The sequence below is a fragment of the Macaca thibetana genome, chromosome 3 (genome assembly GCF_024542745.1).
Source record: "Macaca thibetana thibetana isolate TM-01 chromosome 3, ASM2454274v1, whole genome shotgun sequence".
In the NCBI taxonomy this organism is placed as follows: domain Eukaryota; kingdom Metazoa; phylum Chordata; class Mammalia; order Primates; family Cercopithecidae; genus Macaca; species Macaca thibetana.
Genome location: NC_065580.1, coordinates 170,223,494 through 170,233,680, shown reverse-complemented (window position 1 = coordinate 170,233,680; position 10,187 = coordinate 170,223,494). Strand labels below are relative to the sequence as shown.

The following is a 10,187-nucleotide window of genomic DNA, read 5'->3' as shown; positions in this document are numbered from 1 at the left end:
GTCATTGTTTTCTAGTCAATAGCTAAATACTTTCACATGTTTTTACTTATGGGATATAATTGAGGAAGAGATACAAATTCAAAAAGCATCCAGAAGTGAAAGCTCTTTCCATTTAATTTATGGTACATACCAGGGTTGGCAAACTGAACCTACAGAACAAATCTGACCCACTATTTGTTTTTGCAAATAGTTTTATTAGAACACAGCCATGTCTGTTCACTTACTCATTCTTTATGGCTACTTTTGTGCTACAACAGCACAGTTGAGCAGTTGTGACATAGATGGTATTGACAGGATAGGTGACAGGATTGACAAAGTTGCGAATATTTACCTTTTGGCTTTTTACAAAAGAAGTTTGCCAACCACTGGTGTATATTATTAGATACAGTAGTAACAAATGACATCATAAATTTCTTTTTAGCAATCATGTATACCAAGGATACAAAAAATATATTTCACTAGAACAAAATCTTCTATTTGGCCATCTTGCTTCACCTTCCTCTAGAACAAAATCTTATTGCCAAATAATTTAAGAAAATAATTTGGTCTTCTGATTCAATGTTTGTGTCTCAAGTTTCCTTCCCAGGAATTAATTCCCACTTCAAAAAACAGACACACACATTCCAAAAGTGTTCTTTTATTTCTAGTAACATATATTGTATAAATACTCTATTTTATATGCACTTTCACAAAAGCGATATAATTTAAAAGTTTTTTCATTAGAAATAAATGTATAAAAATAAATATGTTATTATAGGCATTTATTACTAACTATAGTCCTTCTTGGAAGGAACACCCAAACCAATACTTATAAAGTACATGTAATTTATAGTAACATATTTTACTATATACATATGGAAAAAATCGTATTCTCACAGAAGAGCTGACCAGACATTCATCAGGATATGACTGTTGGACCAGCTGCTGGAGATGGACCTGCTACCCCTCAGCAGCCTCCCCACCACAAGTGATCTCAATGTCCCCAAACCTGTGGGACCCTGTTCTACACACCTCATTTTTGTTCCAGCATTTCATCCTTCTTGTGTGATTTTACTGATTTTCATGAGACACAAGTTACTTCTTTACATCCATATTCCCAAAGCAGGGTTACATGGTAGGAAAGAAAGGAAGTTGGAGGTACTAATCTCACTGTGTCTCCTCTAGTTTTTACCAGCACCTAATGCTTCACTGCTTTTTTTTCCATTGTAGACTTTAATAAATACATGGAGTTGTTTTTTCCTCAAAATGAATTACACAAATAAAGACTGAGATGGTCAAAAAAGTAAAGAGGAAGCCGTTTGAGTCATTTCACGTTGCTGAGCTTTTCTCTCATGTTGAACAATCTGAAGTTTTAATTCTTGGTAGAAATAATGCATAAACATTCTCTGAAACCATAGCAGCCATAAACAGTGCTGGTCAAAGGTCCTATTTGTACTCCTTTCTCCCCCCTTGTTAGTGAGGTAAAGTAAAACAGGTCTTAGTAAAATCTCACCTTTCTCCTACTTTTCATTTCCCAACCCCCGTGATACAAAGTATTTGATAAGTACCAGGAAACAGGGGTTGTAATAGTTGTAACTTTTTTTTTGACAATTGCTTCGTTTTTTTCAAACTTGTAATAGATGTAACAAAAGAAATAATAATAATGCCCGGGGCTTTATTATGCTATATCACTGCTCAGAGGTTAATAATCCTCACTAACTATCCTATCAAATTTGCAACTGGCAGTTTACTCTGATGATTCAACTCCTTTTCTATCTACCCCCATAATCCCACCTTACTAATACACCTCACTGGTTACCGGCAAGATACGCCGGATCCCTCCAGCCTTCTTGCTTTCCGTGCACCAGCCCTTCCTCACTTTGCCTTGCCCTCAAAGCTAACACCACTTAACTGCATTCTGCCATGGTGCAAAAGTCTATGAAATGTTTAGGTTTCTTTAAAGGATCACAGCTCTCATGAGATAACACCCCCCCATCATGGGACAGACATTTCAAGCTTCTTTTTTTGTAACCCTTCCCACAGGTCTTAGAACATGATGACCACTCCCCCAGCTGCCACTGGGGACAGGGATGGTCTGCACAAGGTCTGGTGCTGGCTGGCTTCACTTCCTTTGCACACTCGGAAGCAGGCTGTCCATTAATGTCTCGGCATTCTACTAGTCTTCTCTGCCAACCCAATTCACATGACTTAGAACATTCGCCCCACTCTTCTATGACCCATGCTGAAAAGGTGGGGATAGCATTGAAAGATTCCTTCTTCTTCTTTACGAAGTAGGTGTATTTAATTTTAGGTCGAAGGGCATTGCCCACAGTAAGCACCTGGATGGTCAAGGGCTCTTTGAGAGGGCTAAAGCTGCGAATTCTCTCCAGTGCTGCAGAGGAGCCGCTGTACCTCAAGACAACACCTTTGTACATAATGTCTTGCTCTAAGGTGGACAAAGTGTAGTCACCGTTAAGAATATAAGTGCCATCGACAGCTTTGATGGCGAGAAAGCTGCCATTGTTCCTGGATCCCCTCTGGTTCCGCTGTTTCACTTCGATGTTGGTGGCTCCAGTTGGAATTGTGATGATATCATGATATCCAGGTCTGCAGGTGACAAAAACAGGCATAAATCTCTGAATCATTGGCTAATTAGATTATTTAGCTTAAAAACACATTAATCTTTTATGAGATATGTTTTTTCCCCAGACCTGTTGAAAGGCCCATTTAAATTATAAGGTCTGCGAATAGGTGTTTTAAAACTTACTTTGCACTAGTAACTGATCCTGATATTTTCTTACAAGTAGATCCATTTCCCCCACAAACACCACATTTATCAAACTTCTTTTTGGAGTCTATGATGCGATCACAACCAGCTTTTACACACTGTCCTTGCACACAGACAGAGGTGGAATCTGGGCTACATGGAGTACCATCTACAACCTGAAAAAAGGACACATGTCTAGTGTTACATACAAGCAAAGGAAGGAGATGCTGCAATGACAAGTTTAAACATATTCTCTCTACTTTCCTGACCATGCTAATTAAAAACAGTGCCCTCTACATATTATGCATTTCATGCATTTACCCTTCACTTTGGCATGTTTTTCAGTACTGCATATAGACATCTGAAGAAATTAGAGATTTTTAAAAATTATTTATCTATTGACCTAGCTCTCCTCCAAGTAAGGTCAATGAAAGTAGAGCTCTTTGTCACTTTGATTACTGCTGTATCTTCAGAGCTTAGAATAATTAATATCTGGCAAGAGTAAGTGCTTTATAAATCACTTGCTGAATACTGAATCTGCAACTTGGGAGTATTTTCATAGCCTACGGTGCTAATGACACATGATCGTCTCAATCACATTAAATTCTATTTTCTATCTCAGAGCCAGATATATTCTCTTAGCAAAGCAGCAAAAGAAATGATGCTTTTCCTAGTTCAGTATGTGTTTTCAAACATAAAAATTATCAATACTCAGACTGCCATTTCAATTATTGTGTTTGCACCTGCTACTGCTAGTTACCCAGTAACAAGTATTTTGGACCATGCATAAACTTAAACTACTGGTTACTGTGTGAACATATAATGTATCTAACTATGAGCTGTATGTGAAGCCTAGCCACACGGAGGAGTGCTTGATTGTCCAAAAAGCTTCTCCTTGTATATGAAAGAGTAATAGTGAGCAATTGCAAGCATCTGAAGTGTTAGATTTAAGCTTCATTCAGAACTGAAAACAACACTAAACTCAAAGCAGGCAGTTGCCAATTAATGTAAAAGAAAAGGAGTTCAAATGTGACATTGAAGATATGTTCATATGGAAAGCAAAGAAAGTATATCAAAAATTACTTGAAAAGGTAGCAAGCCTACACCTAAGTTTTTAGGTAAAAATAAGGTAAAAACTACCTTGGGCTGCAAAACGAAGAAGTAGCCAATGCCTTTGGCTTGGCAGATGAGCTTGCACCTGTCCTTTGGGGAGACGCCAGCATACTTGGGGATCCATTCCACTGCAGGTCCACTCCCAAAGGAAGCTTTTGAAAACTCGTTGTGTGCCTCACATTGTTCCTCTCTAAAGGTTTTTCCTGGAAAGAGAATAATATGATAACATTATCAGTTTCTAATCTTGAGCCACCTGTTTGTGGGTGCACCTTTTTTTTATCCCACTTCTTAAAATCAGAGTCCGTTGCTCCTCACCATTATTGTCTGGACAGTCCTCAATGTTACAGGATCTGTAGCGTACTCGTTTGCCTTCACAGTACTTCCCTCCATTCTTTGGGACTGGGTTATCACATTCCCTCATCGTGTACTGGACTCCTCCACCGCATGTTCTCGAACAGTCTCCCCAAGGTCCCCACATCCCCCAGCTTCCATGAAAAGGAGTCTAAATGGAGACACAAATCATCAGCATTAGAATTCTCTAAAGAGAACTTTTAGGGTATCAAAGAAAACCACATGGGACAAAGAATCAATTCTAAAAATAAGCTATCTCGCATTCCTGCTAGAGGACACAGATGGGGATGTTTAACTTGGTATCAAATCTTTTACCATCACTTTGTTCTTTTCAATTCTGAATGTGTTTCAGTAGAAAAACTCACATCAAAATGCTTTCTGTCGGTTTTGTTCACACACTTGCCGTTGATACACCATTTCCCTTCTCCGCAGCTGGTGCCATCTGCCCATGGGAAGTGTTTGGTTTGGCACACCAGCACTCCGCCAGAGGTGCCGGTACACCATAAGGTGCTGCACGTGCTAGCTGCATCAGGGCAGTGTTTGGAGTCCTCCCCAAATGTAAACTGGCACTGCCGGTTGGCATCGTACGAGGTGCCAGGGAGATCGCCTGGGAGCTGTATGGGATTCTGCGGCTTGTCCATCAAACATTCCCCTGCAAAGCAAATGCCAAACAATATTAATACAGAGTTAGTGAGGGCATGCAGAGGTAGATCCCATTTCAGAAAATATCATATGAGAAAATAGATAGCAAAGTGATTTGAAAACTGTAAAGCTGGGGGAGGGAAATGCTAAAGAGATTTACATTACTATTAAGATCTTATCCTCAATGGAGTATTTCTATATTAACAATGACAGGAAGTTATTGATCTGCTAACAATGTGAATGAATGGACTTTGGGAGCTACTCAACCAGAAGCACTATTTTTTATTTGGAATTAAGATCTCAACAGTTAGGATCTTGACAGACAGAGGAAAAGTAATGTTTAAGTGGGGAAAATAAAAAGAACAAAAAGGAAAGAGTTCATTTAACTAAACTTTATGCATGAAAGGTTGGATGCCATCTAGAGAGAGTAGCTGGAACATCTCACCATGACCATTATCCAGAAATGATGTAATCATGTAGGCACTGCAAGGAGACCAAGGCTGGCTATGGTCCAAGTTGGAAAGCATTGACGCCATCATGTGGGAATCCTGGTTCACACCATTAAGACTGGCACACTGCTTTGCATCATCATGTGGCATGTTAAACACGTGGCCTAGGAAGCAATCCAAAACCCACATTAAAATATGGATCATGGCTCAGTGTGGTGGCTCACACCTATAATTCCAGAAGCTGAGGCGGGCGGATCACTTGAGGTCAGGAGTTCGAGACCAGCATGGCCAACATGGCGAAACCCCGTCTCTACTAAAAATACAAAAATCAGCTGGGTGTAGTGGCGTGCACCTGTAATCCCAGCTACTGGGCAGGCTGAGGTAGCAGAATCACTTGAACCCAGGAGGCAGAGATTGCAATGAGCCAAGATCACGCCACTCCACTCCAGCCTGGGAGACAGAGTGAGACTCCATCTCAAAAAAAAAATAATAAATAAAATAAAATATGGATGATATGCAGCAGGTTCTTTTTTCCCAACAGGGATTCATTCATTCATTTGTCCCAAAATAATATTTCTAAAGGAAGAAATACATTTAGGAGACCGGCTATTTTGGAGACCATGTCTACTTTTCACAGGGTGTAAACAAACATACACATTTCCAAATGTCCAGAGCTACTACTATCTTATTTTTTACTTTAATAAAAATGACCATGTTTGAAATAGTGAAAAAATATTTTCTATAGTTTCTAAGATGTACTAGGACCTAAAATAGCAATATAAACTACAGACTCTCCTTATATTGTTTTACCAGTTTACATTTCTGAATTGGGCTTAACTCCTACTCTGAAGCAGCCTTACCTAATTCATGGGCTGTGGTGAAGGCAGCTTGTAAACCATCATCTTCTATGACAGAGCAGCTTCTGCTCGGATCACACACAGTTCCAACATCAGCCATCCCAAGAGTATCACATGTCTGGGACCCACACAAGTCCTACAAAAAGCAAAGGTAAATCCTTATTAATAAAGGGAGCATGAAACTTGGGATCTAATTTTTTTGGCAGGGTGTGCCTTCACATATGCTTTGGATCATCTACATTCATTATTGTTGACATAAGATTGCATGTGACTTTAATCAAGCTTTTTTCCTAATGCTTTTAAAATAGAACTGTGAAACTTGAAATATTAAAATTACAGTAGAAATAAGTAAGATAAACCATGCTAGCCAATTAAAAAAAGGTTAACTGCAAAAACACTGGTGAAATGCCTTGTATATATCTTTTTGGTACAATGTAGACTCCTAAGAGGACAGTCTCACAACAGGTACTTTCTTCCTCTTACCTGTCTGGTGAAAAGAATTGCTGTGTCATAGTGCTCTGCATCCCGGTCACTGGGTGGGTTGTGCTGCTTTTGCCAGTTGCAGAAGTTCCGCAGAGTGAGGGCAGCATTGGAAGTCACTTCTGGCCCCTTCTGTTCATCGTGGATGACCAAGATCTTCACCACCACCAGGCTAACTGAATTACGAATGCTGGGGTGTTTGTACAACCTGGCTGCCACCGAAAACAACGTGAGAAGGTAATGCTTTAGACCACTGCCGTGGAATTCTGCCATCGACTGGTCTGCCACAAGCATGGTTTCCACATAGCGGTGACTGGACACAAATCGCTTCTTTCTTATGCTTCCAGTTCCTGTAAAGAAAAAACAGAAAGTTTGCTACGGTCAGGCTGTTCCAGAATAGTTACCTTCCTAGCATATATTAGGAAAGCCTAACCAGTCAAAGCAAACAAAGCAAAAATATACCCGGGAACAACAAAAACAAAAATATTTGCATCTCTTCACTCAAAGTGTTATTTTTAAAGTTCTCTCCTCTTCTTTAAATAAAAAGACCACGCGCTCCTCTGCATGGTCAGGCTCTTTCTGCGTGTGTGTGAGCAGGATTTCTTCTGTTCTCTTTGAAATCCTACAGTCTGAACAAGGCAGTTTCGCACATCATCCTACCCAATTGTAAAATCTTGGAGCAAGGGTGGCAGGCAGAGGCCCTGAGTCACTCTTTCACAGGCGAGGGCTCAAATCCTGAATGAGATCATCGGGCTCCACGTGGAAGGCCTCGGGTAGGGCCTGGGCTGCTGCCAAGGGGCCGGGCCTTAAGGAATCTCAGACTGCACAGCTCTGCTGTCTCATTCCAGAGGTCCCTGGGGTGCTCCGCTCTTGCCAGTGCCGGGCACAAGGACCACCCACTCTGCCCAGCCGCCTATGGCCCCACTCCCACTGCCCCAGGGAAATAAGTTCTGACTTCCAGGCAAGATTGATTATTTGGAACACAGTCTTCCACTCCGGACTGAGACCCAACCCCTGGGGAAAGTCCCGAACTGGGCAGCGACCACTTTGTTGCCAGGAGCAGAGGAGCAGGGGAAAAGGGGAGAATTGTTTAAAAAATGACACGTGAGAGAGTTAAATAAGGAAAAAGGCACCAAAGTGATGAAAAGAACTGGAGAATAAGCACTGCACACCACAGAGAAGGCGTAGTAGGAAGGACCGGCAGTGACTTTCAACAGTGCTTGAGAGCAGAATTATGGCCGCGAGAGGGAGTGCAAACTGGGAGGCGGGGCAAGCCCGAGAAAGACCTCCCAAGCAGGTTCTTCGAAGGGGCCCCACCGCCTTCAGCCGGCCGGCCGGGGTCAGCCTTATAAGGGGGAAAGCGGACAGAGCCTGCAGAACAGAGATCCTAGCGTAGCCGCTCAGGGTACCTTCCTAGGTCACCATTGGTCCTCTGCCCTCTCCACATCCGCCCTCCCGTGAGCGCAGGATGCACGCACAGGCAGTGGTTACAAAACTCAGCGCAACATTGCAACCCGGACAAAAGGCACACACAAAATCGTTAAAAAGAAATACACAGACTGGAAAGAACTCGCACAAGCTGCAACTCACTAAAGGTGGAAGGAGCCAGGTTACAAACTCTCCCTCCCCGGCCTAAATGCTTTGCTTTAGTTTGCAGAAAATCGTTTGTCAGTTTTTTTCTTGGTTATTCATTATTCGGCCAAATGAAAGTGTGTTTTCTAGCTGAGTTCACCAATCCAAACCTCAAACCACATTCCTCCATTCCAGGCCTCCGTTCTGTCCGCGGACTTATGCTCCTGCCTGCCAGCAGGAGTCTACCCTGAAGTCGCGTGGGATAGAGAAAGTGAGGAGAGGAGGATGAATGGACAGACAAACGAGAGCAATTCTTCTACCTGTGGGCTGTCCTACGCGTTGCAGTGCCGGGTCCTGCGGCGACCACTGAGCCCCTTCGTCCTCGCCCTCATTCCCTTCGTTCTCGTCTTCCGTCTCCGCTTTCCCAGTCGGCCGGGGCTCGTCGTCCACGACCCCGCACGTGCCGCCGCCGTCGCCCTGCCGATTCCGCCGCAGGAGGTGGAACTGCAGTGGTGCCGGCGGCTTCTCCCCTGGGGCGGCGGTGGCGAGGCGCTCGCTGGCTGCGGGCAGCGGCTGGATGAAATATGCCTCGCCCCGCAGGTAGAAGGCGCCGCGCACGCCCTCGCAGAGGCTGAGGGCGGCAGCTGAGCTGGGATCGCCATTCACGGTGCCGGAGTAGAAGCAGTGCGCCAGGTCGGGTTCCGGAAGAGGCGTCTCGGACCCGGGTTTGCGCCCCACGTTCTGGAGCGTGAAGCCGGGCGCCAAAAAGCTGCTGTCGGGCCGCAGCTCCAGATGCAGCTGCTGGTCAAAGGCGTGCAGGCGGAGGCGCGTGGTCCCGTGTCCTGGGGCGCGCTCCAGCTCCGGCACCACCAGCTCCTCGTCCTCCTCGGAGGGGCGCCCGAGTGCGTCCGACACCGCCAGTAGCGCCGCGGCAAGCAGCAGCAGCGTGGGCACGGGCCCAAAGCTCCGAGACCCCGGAGCCCGCTCCGCGTTCCCCATGTGGCTGCCCAGCTTGCGCCTTCCGAACCCCTCGGGTACAGCTCGCTGCATTGGAGCCCCAGGAGACACCGCTCGCAGCAGCGCACGGAGCGAGGGAGCTTTAGTTCGGGTCGGGAGAGCAAAGCCTCGCTGGCCTGCTCTGGATTGTTAAAATTAACAATTTCTATTATTCGTTGGAAGGGCGCGCAGAGCCGGCTACAGCCGAAGCTCCCGGAGTCACTAAGAGGAGGCGCTGCAGTTCTGCCGGCGCGCGGGAAGTTTTTCTTCCAGCGCAAAGTTGGAGACACTGAGAGGCAGGCGCAGGCAGAGTGGCTCTGCGGGGACAAGAAGCGCTCTGGGGCGCCTCCGGGGCTGAGGCAACGAGGAGATTGGTGCCTGGCGCCCCTCTTCGGCCTCCGCCTTGGCTGCGGTGTTGCTCACTCTGCGCAGGGCTCTCCCCTCTCTGTCCGGTAGCGCACCCTGGCTTTGCAATAGCCCCTGGGTCGGAGCCGCTTTCCAGCGAGTGCAAGAACCGGGCAACCGAGCGGTCCTTTTATAGTGGACCGTGAAACCGCCCCCCCCCCACCCCACTCCTCCCCTTTGGCCCTTTTCCATCCCAAAGACGCCGCCCCCGGCTCCGTTGGTGCTAAACCGCGCTCTGCGCTGCGGGCTGGGGAGGGGGAGGGGGCAGCCTCCGCGCTGGCTCCACGCCACTGCTCGTCAATCTAGGGGCGGAAGGGGCACTGTGACCAGCACTTTGTACTGCTGGGGCCGCTCCAGGGAGAAGACTCTCCCTTCCACCTATCTTCTCCCTCGCGGGTTTCCTGGACCACCCTTCCTCCCCACCGCCCGGTTGCGGTAACTCAGTTACCGCGCTGGGCTGCGGTTCCCGGGCAGGAAGGTTCGGGTGGAGAACGGAGTCCCTTCTTCAACATTTCCCTATCCTGGAGCTGCCCTGAGTCTCCTTCCCTACTCCCTCAGTTCCCTCTTCCCCATTCT

At 45.8% G+C, this 10,187-nt stretch overlaps 1 protein-coding gene across 1 annotated transcript; it reads right to left on the bottom strand.

The window, feature by feature from the left end:
* Window positions 1-621: 621 nt before the first annotated feature.
* On the bottom strand, window positions 622-9,725 carry ADAMTS1 (ADAM metallopeptidase with thrombospondin type 1 motif 1). The gene is made up of 9 exons (XM_050784741.1): window positions 8,531-9,725; window positions 6,642-6,988; window positions 6,162-6,294; window positions 5,298-5,465; window positions 4,576-4,862; window positions 4,175-4,361; window positions 3,887-4,062; window positions 2,747-2,922; window positions 622-2,586 (listed from the first exon to the last, which is right to left on the bottom strand). The coding sequence occupies exons 1-9, from the start codon at window positions 9,258-9,260 to the stop codon at window positions 1,887-1,889; spliced, it is 2,904 nt and encodes a 967-aa protein (XP_050640698.1). The 5' UTR covers window positions 9,261-9,725; the 3' UTR covers window positions 622-1,886.
* Between the last annotated feature and the right edge of the window lie 462 nt (window positions 9,726-10,187).

Excerpts from the sequence above, each read along its gene's own strand:
- ADAMTS1 (XM_050784741.1), bottom strand. The coding sequence starts at position 9,260 with ATGCAGCGAGCTGTACCCGAGGGGTTCGGAAGGCGCAAGCTGGGCAGC. Across the intron at positions 4,863-5,297 it reads ATTTCTGGATAATGGTCATG|GGGAATGTTTGATGGACAAG; the intron begins GTGAGATGTTCC and ends TTTGCTTTGCAG. Across the intron at positions 4,362-4,575 it reads CCGACAGAAAGCATTTTGAT|ACTCCTTTTCATGGAAGCTG; the intron begins GTGAGTTTTTCT and ends GTCTCCATTTAG.